Source organism: Haliotis rubra, unplaced genomic scaffold (genome assembly GCF_003918875.1).
Source record: "Haliotis rubra isolate DU_JTF1 unplaced genomic scaffold, ASM391887v1 Scf479, whole genome shotgun sequence".
Taxonomy (NCBI): Eukaryota; Metazoa; Mollusca; class Gastropoda; order Lepetellida; family Haliotidae; genus Haliotis; species Haliotis rubra.
In genome coordinates, this window is record NW_025767167.1 from 431,433 (window position 1) to 449,080 (window position 17,648).

The 17,648-nt window shown below is 43.6% G+C and overlaps 1 protein-coding gene across 1 annotated transcript in view; it reads right to left on the reverse strand.

Annotated features, from left to right (window-relative positions):
• Positions 1–17,341, reverse strand: part of LOC124290954 (alpha-aminoadipic semialdehyde synthase, mitochondrial-like) — a 33,897-nt gene extending 16,556 nt beyond the window's left edge. Inside the window, exons 1-5 of the mRNA XM_046727800.1 lie at positions 17,240–17,341; positions 14,486–14,619; positions 8,696–8,825; positions 1,065–1,175; positions 505–613 (exon numbers count right to left, since the gene is read on the reverse strand). Of these exons, the coding sequence (XP_046583756.1) occupies positions 505–613; positions 1,065–1,175; positions 8,696–8,825; positions 14,486–14,588 (453 nt within the window). The 5' untranslated portion in view covers positions 14,589–14,619; positions 17,240–17,341. The remainder of the gene's footprint in view (positions 1–504; positions 614–1,064; positions 1,176–8,695; positions 8,826–14,485; positions 14,620–17,239) is intronic.
• Positions 17,342–17,648: the final 307 nt, after the last annotated feature.

The window sequence follows — 17,648 nt, forward strand, 5'->3', positions numbered from 1 at the left end:
TTTCATTCTTGCTGATATAATACTTTTTCTGTTAGTTGTTTAACGCCGCACTCAGCTATATTCCAACTATATGGCGGCGTAATCAAGTCTGGACTAGACAATCCAGTGATCAACAGGATCAGCATCCATCTACGTAATTGGGATACGATGACCGTGTCAACTATTAGGACAAGCGTGGGTTGCTGAAAACCAAATATACGCTGATCTTCACGGGTTTGCTGTAATGCAATATAGAACGCCAGTACAAAGGAATATCCAGTCTTATATCCAATAATCAGAAACAAATTCCGTTTGTTGTCAAGGTGACAAACAAAAATCAAATCACATTCCGCTAAACATATTTAGAAGTATTTGAAGTTTCAGCTGCACTGTTTCAGTGGTTGTTGATGAGAAGAGACGTAGAAAATCTGGCCGCAGACAACGCCGGGTACGCTGACCTTGACATTTGTTCCACTGACGCTCAGACTGTGAGCTGAGTCTAAACTACTGTTGAAAATGCCTCACCCTCCCCCCTCTTTGCTGGATGTCATCGAACGTCCGCATGGCCAGCATATGGTCAATCCCAGGGTCTAGACCTACTTCACACAGGAAGGTGAGGCCCGCTTCCGACGCTCTAGAAATTAAAACTACCTTTATCTTTAATTTGACATCAGAAGCAAGGTAATATAGAAAACATAATAAACAGACAGTGTAGAAATTTACATGCTTTGAATATGTCTTACTCAACATTCATGGCTTGACTTTCATACAGCAGCAAGAAACATTTTATAGTTATTTGGAAACAGAAATACGTCGTAGTATATCTTGTTTGTTTGTTTGTTGTTTAACGCAGTACTCAGCAATATTCCAGCTATATTGCGGCGGTCTGTAAATAATCCAGTCTGTAAACAGTCCAGTAATCAACAGCATGTTCGATCTATCCAATTGGGATACGATGACATGTGTCAATCAAGTCAGCGAGTCTGACCACCCGACCCCGTTTGTTGCCCCTTACGACAAGCATGGGTTGACCAATCTACTACATGATTTATACATGGTAAGGTTAAACGTAATTAATGTGTTACTGTTGGTGGAGCTTCTTCACTTCATCATCCACGTAGCTGGCCGTAACCAGATGTTTCCGGAGTGACAGACAAGCTCGGGCGATGTCAGGTAGCAGGGAGTACGGCACCAGACTGAAACCCGAGAGACTGAAACATTGCTTACAGAAACAAGGCAGGTCGAAACCCGAGAAACTGGAACATGACTTACTGAAAGACGAGAGACTGGAACATGACTTACTGAAACCCGAGAGACTGGAACATGACTTACTGAAACCCGAGAGACTGGAACACGACTTACTGAAACACGAGAGACTGGAACATGACTTACTGAAACACGAGAGACTGGAACATGACTTACTGAAACACGAGAGACTGGAACATGACTTACTGAAACACGAGAGACTGGAACATGACTTACTGAAACAAGGCAGGTTGAAACACGCGTGTCTGGAACATGACTTACTGAAACAAGGCAGGTTGAAACCCGAGAGACTGAAACATGATTTACTGAAACCCGACAGACTGGAACATGACTTACTGAAACACGAGAGACTGGAACATGACTTACTGAAACACGAGAGACTGGAACATGACTTACTGAAACACGAGAGACTGGAACATGACTTACTGAAACACGAGAGACTGGAACATGACTTACTGAAACACGAGAGACTGGAACATGATACTTACTGAAACACGAGAGAAACACGAGAGACTGGAACATGACTTACTGAAACACGAGAGACTGGAACATGACTTACTGAAACACGAGAGACTGGAACATGACTAACTGAAACACGAGAGACTGGAACACGACTTACTGAAACAAGGCAGGTTAAAACCCGAGAGACTGAAACATGATTTACTGAAACACGAGAGACTGGAACATGACTTACTGAAACACGCGTGTCTGGAACATGACTTACTGAAACACGAGAGACTGGAACATGACTTACTGAAACACGAGAGACTGGAACATGACTTACTGAAACACGAGAGACTGGAACATGACTTACTGAAACACGAGAGACTGGAACATGACTTACTGAAACACGAGAGACTGGAACACGACTTACTGAAACACGAGAGACTGGAACATGACTTACTGAAACACGAGACTGGAACATGACTTACTGAAACACGAGAGACTGGAACATGACTTACTGAAACACGAGAGACTGGAACATGACTTACTGAAACACGAGAGACTGGAACATGACTTACTGAAACACGAGAGACTGGAACACGACTTACTGAAACACGAGAGACTGGAACATGACTTACTGAAGCACGAGAGACTGGAACATGACTTACTGAAACACGAGAGACTGGAACATGACTTACTGAAACACGAGAGACTGGAACATGACTTACTGAAACACGAGAGACTGGAACATGACTTACTGAAACACGAGAGACTGGAACATGACTTACTGAAACACGAGAGACTGGAACATGACTTACTGAAACACGAGAGACTGAAACACGAGAGACTGGAGCATGACTTACTGAAACACGAGAGACTGGAACATGATACTTACTGAAACACGAGAGACTGGAACACGACTTACTGAAACACGAGAGACTGAAACACGAGAGACTGGAACATGACTTACTGAAACAAGAGAGACTGGAACATGTCTTACTGAAACACGAGAGACTGGAACATGATACTTACTGAAACACGAGAGACTGGAACATGACTTACTGAAACACGAGAGACTGGAACATGACTTACTGAAAACACGCGTGTGAAACACGGCGGTCAGGAACATGACTTACTGAAACACGAGAGACTGGAACATGATACTTACTGAAACACGAGAGACTGGAACATGACTTACTGAAACACGAGAGACTGGAACATGACTTACTGAAACACGAGAGACTGGAACATGACTTACTGAAACACGAGAGACTGAAACACGAGAGACTGGAGCATGACTTACTGAAACACGAGAGACTGGAACATGATACTTACTGAAACACGAGAGACTGAAACACGAGAGACTGGAACATGACTTACTGCAACAAGGCAGGTTGAAACCCGAGAGACTGGAAACTACTGAATTACTTCTATAGCCGTTTCAAAGATAACGTTTCTGTCAAGAACCAGCATCCCTCGACCAGGCTGTGCGTACATTCTCGACATGGAAACAAGATCTGAGCACTAAACGTCAGTGCAAGAGAATGACCAGTCCTACGCCTCATCATGGAATGGGTCCATGACATAAACCTTATTTGGACATACAACACAGTATTTGTAAGTGCGAGGTTCGCATGGAATCACTGAATCTTGGCACCGGAACATATCACACCAATAACACTCGTTCCTTTCCCGGTATATTTCAACGAGTAATTTTATAAATTAAATCAAATCTGATTAGGATATTAACAAATACCGAGAACTCGAAAATCTGTTATTTCTGTACTTACTGACCCAATATACCCCTGGCTAGAATAAGGTTAATCTGATACTGCCTTCGATAACACAGACACTGATGAATACCACCGACTGACCGTATTTGAAATTCCTCACCTGGGTCGATAATCATGGCGTAAATCCCATTTTGTGAGGAAGTGTTAAATTTCAATCAACTGACAACTGAAGTTCCTGAAAGATATATCTATAATCTATCTGCGTCTCAAGAGCCCTCTGAGTCAACTAGATGCTCCGCTGATACGGGTGATCACACGGAGCGAGACTTGAGGACCTTCTTACCGGTTGTTTGATGGGCTATTACAGTCTCTTGGTGAAACTGGAGAACTACCCACAGTGTCGTGGGTGTGACGGGAGGTCATGTCCCCGACGATGTTTGTTCATACTAATTCCACTATCACAGTGGCAAAGGCAGTTTGAACTTAACACATCGCCGCCATGTCACAGACCACAGTTACCCCTCTTAAGTTTGACCCGGAAGGAAAATCGGAGAATATGTTGCCTCGTTTAATGGGCTGTTCTGTCGGTGCTAATTATTTCAGGGTGACTTGTATAGCTTAAATGAAAGGTCAGACATTGTACTTTATTGCAATTTGTTTTGGTCCACAATCTGCACATGGTATTGACGCCAGCCTTCCATGAGTTGACCCCAAGTTCAAGGCTGTTTAGTGTGTTTCGGCTCGAAACTTCCGGTGACCATAGTTGACAGTAGATACAGTAAAATTGAGATGGTCGATCCAGGCCGATATTTTGCCGATTAAGTATCAAGTGGCAGGGTGGTCAGCATGCAACAGGAGAACAGCCTACGACCGATATTAATTATGGTGCACTAGCATGTCACTATAGATAGCAGAGAAGGAAAATAATTGTGGGCTGAGGCCAGTTACAGTCCCAGTCTGGCCCCGATTTCTCGAAACAAACTTAAGTTTTTACTCTGGAACATGACTTACTGAAACACGAGAGACTGGAACATGACTTACTGAAACACGAGAGACTGGAACATGACTTACTGAAACACGAGAGACTGGAACATGACTTACTGAAACACGAGAGACTGGAACATGACTTACTGAAACACGAGAGACTGGAACACGACTTACTGAAACACTTACTGAAACACGAGAGACTGGAACATGACTTACTGAAACACGAGAGACTGGAACATGACTTACTGAAACACGAGAGACTGGAACATGACTTACTGAAACACGAGAGACTGGAACATGACTTACTGAAACACGAGAGACTGGAACATGACTTACTGAAACACGAGAGACTGGAACATGACTTACTGAAACACGAGAGACTGGAACATGACTTACTGAAACACGAGAGACTGGAACATGACTTACTGAAACACGAGAGACTGGAACATGACTTACTGAAACACGAGAGACTGGAACATGACTTACTGAAACACGAGAGACTGGAACATGACTTACTGAAACACGAGAGACTGAAACACGAGAGACTGGAGCATGACTTACTGAAACACGAGAGACTGGAACATGATACTTACTGAAACACGAGAGACTGGAACACGACTTACTGAAACACGAGAGACTGAAACACGAGAGACTGGAACATGACTTACTGAAACAAGAGAGACTGGAACATGTCTTACTGAAACACGAGAGACTGGAACATGATACTTACTGAAACACGAGAGACTGGAACATGACTTACTGAAACACGAGAGACTGGAACATGACTTACTGAAACACGAGAGACTGGAACATGACTTACTGAAACATGAGAGACTGGAACATGACTTACTGCAACAAGGCAGACTGAAACACGAGAGACTGGAACATGACTTACTGAAACAAGGCAGGTTGAAACCCGAGAGACTGAAACATGACTTACTGAAACACGAGAGACTGGAACATGACTTACTGAAACACGAGAGACTGGAACATGACTTACTGAAACACGAGAGACTGGAACATGACTTACTGAAACACGCGTTTCTGGAACATGACTTACTGAAACACGAGAGACTGAAACATGACTTACTGAAACACGAGAGACTGGAACATGACTTACTGAAACACGAGAGACTGGAACATGACTTACTGAAACACGAGAGACTGGAACATGACTTACTGAAACACGAGAGACTGGAACATGACTTACTGAAACCGACGAGACTGGAACATGACTTACTGAAACACGAGACTGGAACATGATACTTACTGAAACACGAGAGACTGGAACATGACTTACTGAAACACGAGAGACTGGAACATGACTTACTGAAACACGAGAGACTGGAACACGAGAGACTGGAACATGACTTACTGAAACATGAGAGACTGGAACATGAATTACTGCAACAAGGCAGACTGAAACACGAGAGACTGGAACATGACTTACTGAAACAAGGCAGGTTGAAACCCGCGAGACTGAAACATGACTTACTGAAACACGAGAGACTGGAACATGACTTATTGAAACACGAGAGACTGGAACATGACTTACTGAAACACGAGAGACTGGAACATGACTTACTGAAACACGCGTTTCTGGAACATGACTTACTGAAACAAGAGAGACTGGAACATGACTTACTGAAACACGAGAGACTGGAACATGACTTACTGAAACACGAGACTGGAACTGGAACATGACTTACTGAAACACGAGAGACTGGAACATGACTTACTGAAACAAGAGAGACTGGAACACGACTTACTGAAACACGAGAGACTGGAACATGACTTACTGAAACACGCGTGTCAGGAACATGACTTACTGAAACACGAGAGACTGGAACATGATACTTACTGAAACACGAGAGACTGGAACATGACTTACTGAAACACGAGAGACTGGAACATGACTTACTGAAACACGAGAGACTGGAACATGACTTACTGAAACACGAGAGACTGAAACACGAGAGACTGGAACATGACTTACTGCAACAAGGCAGGTTGAAACCCGAGAGACTGGAAACTACTGAATTACTTCTATAGCCGTTTCAAAGATAACGTTTCTGTCAAGAACCAGCATCCCTCGACCAGGCTGTGCGTACATTCTCGACATGGAAACAAGATCTGAGCACTAAACGTCAGTGCAAGAGAATGACCAGTCCTACGCCTCATCATGGAATGGGTCCATGACATAAACCTTATTTGGACATACAACACAGTATTTGTAAGTGCGAGGTTCGCATGGAATCACTGAATCTTGGCACCGGAACATATCACACCAATAACACTCGTTCCTTTCCCGGTATATTTCAACGAGTAATTTTATAAATTAAATCAAATCTGATTAGGATATTAACAAATACCGAGAACTCGAAAATCTGTTATTTCTGTACTTACTGACCCAATATACCCCTGGCTAGAATAAGGTTAATCTGATACTGCCTTCGATAACACAGACACTGATGAATACCACCGACTGACCGTATTTGAAATTCCTCACCTGGGTCGATAATCATGGCGCAAATCCCATTTTGTGAGGAAGTGTTAAATTTCAATCAACTGACAACTGAAGTTCCTGAAAGATATATCTATAATCTATCTGCGTCTCAAGAGCCCTCTGAGTCAACTAGATGCTCCGCTGATACGGGTGATCACACGGAGCGAGACTGGAGGACCTTCTTACCGGTTGTTTGATGGGCTATGACAGTCTCTTGGTGAAACTGGAGAACTACCCACAGTGTCGTGGGTGTGACGGGAGGTCATGTCCCCGACGATGTTTGTTCATACTAATTCCACTATCACAGTGGCAAAGACATTTTGAACTTAACACATCGCCGCCATGTCACAGACCACAGTTACCCCTCTTAAGTTTGACCCGGAAGGAAAATCGGAGATTATGTTGCCTCGTTTAAATGGGCTGTTCTGTCGGTGCTAATGTTTTCAGGGTGACTTGTATAGCTTAAATGAAAGGTCAGACATTGTACTTTATTTGCAATTTGTTTTGGTCCACAATCTGCACATGGTATTGACACCAGCCTTCCACGGGTTGACCCCAAGTTCAAGGCTGTTTAGTGTGTTTCGGCTCGAAACTTCCGGTGACAATAGTTGACAGTGGATACAGTAAAATTGAGATGGTCGATCCAGGCCGATATTTTGCCGATTAAGTATCAAGTGGCAGGTTCGTCAGCATGCAACAGGAGAACAGCCTACGACCGATGTCACTGTAGATAGCAGAGAAGGGAAAATAATTATGGTCTGAGGCCAGTTACAGTCCCAGTCTGGCCCCGATTTCTCGAAACAAACTTAAGTTTTTACTCAAATTTCAAACTGAGTTTGACAATTTGAAACAGCTGAATTTTTAACTCAACTGCATTTTTTAAATAAAAAAGACGAAACAACTTCAATAATCTATCCACCAAACTCAAATTGTCGACTAAGTTTGAATTCAGTTCCTTCTGGGAAATGCATTTTCTCAAATTTGAGTAAAAACTCTAACTTAAGTCAAAACTCAGACTTAAGTTTGTTTCGAGAAATCGGGGCTTGAACACACTAGCAACATGAACTCCTCACATCTTCACGAGTAGCCTAGTGGTTAAGGCGTTTGCTCGTCACTCCAAAGACACGGTTCGATTCCCTACATGAGCACAATGAGTGAAGGCTATTTCTGGAGTCCCACGCCGTGATACTGCTGGAATATTGCTAAAAACTAAACTCAATTATAATCTTCACACACATGCAATCTACAAGCAACAACAATTCCCCTCAACGTCGATATCGTTGCTCATGATTTCCTTCACCTATCGACCGCCTCCGTGGTGTAGTGGTTAGAGCGTCCGCCCGGAGAGCTGAAGGTCGCGGGTTCGATCCCCGACCGCGTCATACCAAAAAGACGTTACAATATGATACTTGTTGGTCCCTGCCTGGCGCTCGGCATTAATGGATACAACAAGGACTGGTCGACTCGGAGTCAGTATAATGTGTCTGGGTGGGGTATTCATGCTTCACTGCGGCATGGTATCTCAGTGGGCTAGCACTATAAAACCAGCTTAAGTCTGGGCTAGTACAAGCAGCCGCACATACACATGCACACTCATGTATGTCGTCATAAATATTCTCAAGCACGACGTTAAACCCAATTCCACCACCACCACCTTCACCTGTCGAGATTATTTAAATATGGAGTGCACATAACAACAGTGACTCCATTCACTCTCAGACGACACAAGCGGCGTTAAACCATATGCACTCAATCACTACAACTCGACAACGTTACCTACCCTACAACGACGTCGTGTTCGGCGATCAGTCTGTCTCTCCCGTCAGCGTCCTGAGTGATGTCCACACACTCCAGCCTCACCCCCGGGCACAGCTGACTGACCCGTTCCAGTTCGTTCTTTAAGACGGACACTGGAAATATACAGAAAACTTTTACGGTCCTTTCCGTCAGTCTGACATGAGAACGTATCAAACTGTTGGAACTACGACGGACGAAGTGCAATGATTTCTGTCTAGTGTCTTTTTGTTAGTTGCATTCAGCAATATTCCAACTGTATGGCGGTAATCAGTGAGTTAGTTTAGTTTTACGCCGCACTCAGCAATATTCCAACTGTATGGCGGCAATCAGTGAGTGAGTGAGTTAGTTTAGTTTTACGCCGCACTCAGTAATACTCCAGCTATATGGCGGCGGACTGTAAATAACTGGATCTGGACCAGACAACCAGGGATCAACAGCATGAGCATCAATCTACGCAATTGGAATACGATGACATGTGTCAACCCAGTCAGCGAGCCTGACCACCCGATCCCGTTAGTCGCATTTTACGACAAGCATGGGCTGCTGGATCTTCACGGGTTTTGGTATGTCTATATTGAGCGATGTTTCATGTCAGTGTTTCTTCGAATTCGCTTTGGAGTGATTTTCATGTCAAACGTCCAACAGAAAAACGCATCTCACAAGGGGGACATTAAACCTGTTTTTTCGTTCTTTGTTTTTAGTTACGAATGATTGTTTACAAAATGATATTGGAGGCCACGATGACATTCTAGTTTTTTCCATTCTGAGAAACTACTGACATCCACAAAACAGTGGAAACAAACACTTACAAGACAAAGACTCGCGACAGTGACATTAACTATAACTCTCGACAGTGTCCTACCCGTGAAGATCCGGGTTAGAATTGGTCTTCAGTAACCGGATCTAACGGGATCGGGTGGTCAGGCTCGCTGACTGGGTTGACACATGTCATCGTATCCCAATTGCGTAGATCGATGCTCATGATGTTGATCCCTGAATTGTCAGGTCCAGACTCGATTATATACAGACCGCCGCCATATAGCTGGAATATTGCTGAGTGTGGGGTAAATCTAAACTCACTCACTCACTCACTCGATATCGTCCCCGAGTGCCAGGGATGGATTTAGAGAATAACCAACTCGGTAAGAGTGATTACGGGAAATATGCCCGAGTTGAAATAGTTTTCACAGTGCCGAGCCTTGGCGAGGCACTGAACATTATTTTAACGAGGGCATATTTCCCGTAATCACTCGTACCGAGTTGGTTATTCTATTTATTACCCATAATGTAATTTAAAAAGAAGAACCACGAAGACAGGACCGGAGACAGGACTTGTGACCACAAACAGGTGATTCGTATTCATGCGCGTATTAAACCTAACTTCTCCAGCGGTGATAACATACATGTAACTACGCTATGACAAAAAGTACCTCGTAAAATAGCTAAAAATGAAATACAACAAAAATATTTTTTATGGATTCAATTTATTAGCATTTGTTAATATGATAAAGATGATCTTTTAAATGCAATATCACTGAACTAGATAACAGCTAAAACGTTATTTGATCAAGTAAGTGAGCCGGAACATCGTTCATTCACGACTGACGTATGTCTAGTGATGGTGTAGTGTTGAAACACACTTTGCCAAAAACCTGTCAATTTTTGGGAAAGTCAACGGTTAAAAGTTGGGAAATCTAAAAGACAACCATCCCACGAATACATCTAGATAAAGGTTTCTGTCAAGACACCCAACAAGTTTGAAGATTAAACAACATTTTGTTCTGTGGAAGGCGTGTTACAGTCACGTCATTGGTCCTAGTGGAGTACAGCAGTTCCAAGAAGGATAAGTCTAGTCGGAATCCGAGTCAATGGGAAGAATATGCCTTTTTGGAGCAGATGATCGACTGACAGAGGAGTCATTCGAGATGTTGAAGTGGAATACACTACCATAAATTGGACCTGAGAGTAGTGTATGTACAGAATGAAGATTTACGGCATGGCAGACTCACGTGTCACACTTTCAGGTAATAGCTTTAGTCGGTATGTTCAGCTTCTGTTTCCTCGAATTCAGTTTTAACAACAAACAGGTTGTAGGAATTCAAGGGCTGTAAATTCTTATCACTCTTCCTGTTAGGTCCCGTCAACTTTAAAGTTCTTAGTTCGCATAGTGGCCGTAGTTCATTTGCGACAAACACTAGGTGCTAGAAATAATGGAGTGACGTTTAACATTCAACAGGTTCGAACTTCGCTTTTGGACCATTATTGACATGTGCAGCACGGTGTCACGGTGTGATGCTGTTCTCAAAGAGACGCCGGTATGAAATTGCAACTGCTTCTCCGGCGTGATGCTGTCCTTACAGAGTTGCCTGTATGAAGTGACGTCCTTCTCCGGCATCACGCTGTTCTCAGAGTGACGCCTGCAGGAAGTGACGTCCTTTTCCGGCATGACGCTGTTCTCAGAGTGACGCCTGGATGTACTCTCCTACCCATTGTTCTATGCGGCTAGCAGGGCTCCAGATAATGTTTCAATATCAGGAGTAAGTACCCCTTATTTTTTCAATATAGGAGTACTGGGAAAATTGAGTACATTTAGAGTACTGAATGGAATTTAATGGAGTATCAGTAATCTTGTGTTTCGTTGCATATATGCACCACAACATTGCTACGCTTGTGTAAACAGGTCAATAAACAATTAAACAAAACTTTTTCAGATAAATACGTCTGTAAATGATTCTAAGACCATACACCATTGCTGTGGTGCGTATCTGCTACGTTTTCTAAATTATTTCCTACCGTATCGTGCATATTTTATATCCGTACATACGCCAATACGGCCCTTATCTGGAACCCTGGGCTAGCATAGTAACTCTGCCACAGGCCAGAAAGATGCGTCAGATCTTGCACCGTCCATTCAATATAATGTAGCTATTTCTTAACTCTTATATTTTTGACGAGTCTACACATCTAATTAATCATCTTTGATAGAATGGTTTAGTTCCACTGACAAATATCCTAAAACGTGTAACACCATTTCGATTTGCGTAGCGATCCTTTGTTGACATACGTTGTACGGCGCCACGTGCTGTCATCGAAGCCGACGGAGAGCAAACGATGCAGCCAGTTTGATATATAAATATGTATTGTCATAAATCTTACTGTCGCAGTTGTGGAAGATTATATATGTAACAATGGAAAACATTGTGAAGAGCTCGCCGAAAAGCTCGCGTAAGGCCAGTCTCTTCTTTTTATGAATATGCGCGTTTGTTTACAAACAAGAGAAAAGTCCGGTCACGTGATATGCAAATTAGCCTGTGACAGTGATGTTATGCTAAGTCATCAATGCGCCTTAGTTTGGCCTGTATGAAGTGACGTCCATCTCCGGGATCACGCTGTTCTCAGAGTGACGTCTGTATGAAGTGACGTCCTTCTCGGCGTGATGCTGTTCTCAGAGTGACGCCTGCATGAAGTGACGTCCTTCTCCGGCGTGACGCTGTTCTCAGAGTGACGCTTGTATGAAGTGGCGTCCTTCTCCGGCGTGACACTGTTCTCATAATGACGCCTGTATGAAGTGGCGTCCTTCTCCAGCATCACGCTGTTCTCGGAGTGACGTCTGTATGAAGTGACGTCCTTCTCCGGCGTGATGCTGCTCTCAGAGAGTTGCCTGTATGAAGTGACGTCCTTCTCCGGCATCACGCTGTTCTTACAGAGTGACGATGATGTGGCTTCCGGCGTGATGCTGTTGCCTGCCTGTATGAAGTGGCGTCCTTCTCCGGCGTGATGCTGTTCTCAGAGTGACGCCTGTATGAAGTGGCGTCCTTCTCCGGCGTGATGCTGTTCTTACAGAGTGACGCCTGTATGAAGTGACGTCCTTCTCCGGCGTGATGCTGTTCTCAGAGTGACGCCTGTATGAAGTGGCGTCCTTCTCCGGCGTGATGCTGCTACAGAGTGACGCCTGTATGAAGTGACGTCCTTCTCCGGCGTGATGCTGTCCTTACAGAGTTGCCTGTATGAAGTGACGTCCTTCTCCGGCATCATGCTGTTCTTCAGAGTGACGTCCTGTATGAAGTGGCGTCCTTCTCCGGCGTGATGCTGTTCCTCAGAGTTGACGCCTGTATGAAGTGACGTCCTTCTCCGGCGTGATGCTGTTCTCAGAGTGACGCCTGTATGAAGTGACGTCCTTCTCCGGCGTGATGCTGTTCTCAGAGTGACGCCTGTATGAATGTGGCGTCCTTCTCCGGCGTGATGCTGTTCTCAGAGTGACGCCTGTATGATGTGGCGTCCTTCTCCGGCGTGATGCTGTTCTCAGAGTGACGCCTGTATGAAGTGACGTCCTTCTCCGGCGTGATGCTGTTCTCAGAGTGACGCCTGTATGAAGTGGCGTCCTTCTCCGGCGTGATGCTGTTCTCAGAGTGACGCCTGTATGATGTGGCGTCCTTCTCCGGCGTGATGCTGTTCTCAGAGTGACGCCTGTATGATGTGGCGTCCTTCTCCGGCGTGATGCTGTCCCTACAGAGTCTCCTGTATGAAGTCGCGTCCTTCTCCAGCATCACGCTGTTCTCGGAGTGACGTCTGTATGAAGTCACGTCCTTCTCCGGCGTGATGCTGTCCTTACGGAGTCGCCTGTATGAAGTCACGTCCTTATCCAGCATCACGCTGTTCTCGGAGTGACGTCTGTATGAAGTCACGTCCTTCTCCAGCATCACGCTGTTCTCGGAGTGACGTCTGTATGAAGTCACATCTTCTCCGGCGTGATGCTGTCCTTACAGTAATCACTATCCCCTTTAATCAAATACTTAGTATGAGACTATGTTCTGGTGCCTTGGAAACACTGATCTGGCTTAAACCTTTTCTTTCGCAAAACAAAAACCCCCAAACTGTTACAACATTTAAATCTTTGATGTGTCGCACTTCCTTAACGCCTCGACAAACCATAACTCAAGATTGACCTGTCGATCTCAGCTAAATCCAATGCACGTCTAAGCGACATATTGACTCTTAGGAGATTAGGTGGGCTTTGAACTGAAGGGAAACATTCACTCTAGGCAGTAAAACAATCCACTATTTCCGGTGGGTCGTTTGCGCACCATTGAGAAAGGGGGTGCACACTTCATTTTCACGAGCGTTTCAGTAGTCATTTATTACAATTTCAGGACAAAAAAAAGGGGGGTGGGGTGCGCACCCCTGCACACACACACACCACCCCCTTGGATCCGCCTATGCATTTCATTTCACCAAATGCGTTTGCTCAGCAGGCACGGACACCGGATGACCAGTCACGCACCGATCAGCTGATTGAACAGTCATTCAGTGCAACGACACTTCGACGCGCCATGTTTGTTTTTGGTTCATATGGTTCGCTGTAAGTTTTGAATCGCTGAAAACACTTTGTGAAAACACTTATTCTGTCCCAGAACAAAAATCCAAGACAAAAGCCAAACCCCAAACCCCCAAAGGCATAAATGCATCCATTGTAAGGAATAGGAAGAAAATACTGAGAATTTGAGGGATGCAATTTGTGAAAAGCATATGCCTGTGAGGGAAACTCTGAGTACATGATTAACAGCGGGAATGTGTCCACATCGAATGTTTCAAATGAAATTCCCTGGCATTATAGACACAATAACATCGGTAAATCGTGTTTTTCTCAAAACGAATTTGCCCTGTTGCTCGTTCTGTGAGTCTGTTTGAGGAATTCCAAGGGTTTAGCTAGACAAGATCATATATATTTTTGATAATACCTTGTTATTGTTAATGTCTTCAACTGACTTCTCACCTGCAGTGACGACAACGTCCTTCTCCGCGGCCAAGTCCTCGTACAACGGCCCCGACACCCTGCCTGCACCCAAGACCAACACTCGTTTCTGTACGGCTGACATTCTCAGCACTTCTCCGTTAGGAAGTAGAAATCTGTGGTGTTGAAAACAAACTGCACATTTGTAAAAGAAATCTGCCTTCGATAATAAGAACGAGTGTATTTGTAAAATACATGTACCTTAAAGTAAAATGACGTTGACGCCAGTGACGGATAAAGCTTCAACGCTAAAAGACCGTCTCCTTGGAAACGTCAAACTCGATCAGTAAAGCTGGGACCGATGCTGTTATTTGCAACACATGTCATTGCCAGGCTGTGAGAGAAATTGACACTGGTTTCACTCACCTGGCGAAACGTATTTAATATTTTTATTTTTATTAAATTGACGTCTATCTTATTGCCACCTAAAATATTTAAATGTTGCGTATGAAATATAGTTCTGACGTTTCATCAACGGTGCACCATAATAATGAGTAATTTTGAGGATTGTCATCGCCGAAAACAAATATGGGATCCTGCAGCAATGGCGGCAAGCGACAACGTAGTTTGACAATTGCACTTGAAGTCGGTAAAATACGAGTGAGTATCTTTTCACGCATGGCGACTATAACAGGATCGGGTGATCATGTTCGCTGACTTGGTTGACACATGTCATCGGTTCCCAATTGCTTAGATCGATGCTCATACTTTTGATCACTGGATCGTCTGGTCCAAATTGATTATTTATAGACCGCCGCAATATGGCTGGAATATTGCTGAGTGCGGCGTTTAACAACAAACCAACCAACTTCGCTATATAGATAGGTGATATTATTTCAGATGGAATAGTTTCACGATGATCTAGTTTCAAAAATAAAATCTGATAAACATAAGTAGGGCCTATATGACTGGCTCTCTAACACACTATTACCGCGAATACATGTAAATACATAACATAAGCTTCTCCGTACTGCGAGATTACATAGGAACAGTGTTTTATCCCTACATATCCACTAGCTGTTTCAGAAAGACGTAATACGGAAGATATCTGACCGAAAACAATTCATCATAAATCCTGACACGCAAGATATGATTTACGATAAAGGTCAAGGTCGGTGTGTTCAAAGGGAGATAACGATTTCAATTTGATATGTGCATCTTTACAACAGGCGCCTGCCCAGACCGGTTAGCTTAGACATTAAGTTGGAACGAGTTAGACTGTTAATACATTCAACACGGTAGGGACACAGCCGTATGACCCTATTGGGTCTTTAGCAGGATAATCCCCAGTTTACTATGCTTCGTAATGACAACGAGTTTTCACGGTAATAGGATCTACGTTCTCTCTACCTGTCATTCAAGAGGGTTTATAATCTGGCGCAGTCCACAGCCGTATCAACGATAATGCAATGTCACTGACCTTCTACAATAAGATTAAGAACATAATCTGATGGAACGCCGTGATTTATCTGAAAATCTTCTTGAGTTAGCGTTCTGTATATTTTTCGCTTAATACTCTCACGTAAAGGCCAGTACAAAAGAGTTGAAATATCATATATTTTATGATCTTAGAGGCAGACTATATTTGATTTAATAACTCTCATTTTTGTGTAAAAACCTTCATATGCTTGAAAAAATGCTGACGGTTCCATTCAATACGGAGTGTTTTGGGAACAAATCATATTGCTGACACTGAGACATATATGACCAGGAGACAGCGGCATTGTTGTATTTGTCATTTCAACACATTAAGAAACCATGTCATGTGCGAGTCGTATGCTTGTGACGAATGAGAAATTTTAACTTTAACTTTTTCGCTTTTAATCCCACACGTTGAAGTTGAAACGTGATTATAAAAATATCACAGCAACAGTTTATGAAAACACAAAACCACAGCCACGACAAATGAAGAAGACACATTTTCTTAATTCTATTTTCTGAATCATGATTATCAATCACTATTAAATAAAAACTACAACATGTGATCGCAAAAATGTCAGAGTATCCTGACCCACCGGTGGTAGCCCTCATAAACAAATACAAACGCTAGTCACGTGTTCAACTAAAAATACGAAACCGTACAATTGTATATGATATAAGTCAAAATTGGGAATTGCATCGTTGGCGTTTGATGAAACACGGAGTCATGTGCAACAAATGGAGCTTGCGACACCCCTCCACAAAGGCCAGGGTCGAATGTCGTCACGCTCTATAGTGACGTCATCTGTTTTGTTCTATGAGGTTTCCATATTTGTAAAAAGTGGGCCAGTGACCTCCGTCGTTTGTTGTTAGCAGTAAATGCTTCTAAACCGATACTGTTGTTTGTTTCTATTTTATTACACATGCCATCCATTTTAGCTAATAATAACGGTAACGCTATTTTTCAGGGCCCCGTTCCTGAAAGCGATCGTAGCGCTAAGGTGATCGTAACTCCCATCCTTTAACATAGACTTACGACAGTCGTAGCGCTACGATCGCTTTGAGGAACGGGACCCAGGGCATTATCACTAGCAGAAGCAATGAATGAAATACCTCGGGCTTCTGCAAATGATAATGCCAGGGGAAATAGCGCTACCCTTATAATAATGAATTTGTGACTGTTGCGACACCTCTCCACACCCTCACATTGAAGGTCGCCCCAATTTCATGTATATGCCGGCCGTTGTTCTCGCTCTGGTCTACGCAGTTAGAAAGCGGAGATGAATCGTGTAAGTACTGACGAATGAATTATCTTACCCTCAAACACCGCAGACACAAGTTTCGTACCCGCGTTTAGATGGTGAATCACCTTCGATTTGCTCCACATACAGACTGACCGTCAGTGAGAGGCAACACACGAGGCTCTTTACGACTGACCTTTGTCTCAGGTCAAACAATACGTACATTCAACCTATACTCTTTCTCACTCTGATCTATGTTCGTTTGTCTGTTGTAACACGCCACGCTTGGCAATATTCCAGCTATATGGCGGCGGTCTGTAAATGATCAATTTGTACCAGACGATCCAGTGATCAACAGCATGAGCATTGATCTACGCAATTGGGAAACGATGACATGTGTCAACCAAGTCAGCTAGCCTGACCACCCGATCACGTTAGCCGCATCTTACGACAAGCATGGTTACTGAAGATCAATTCTAACCCGG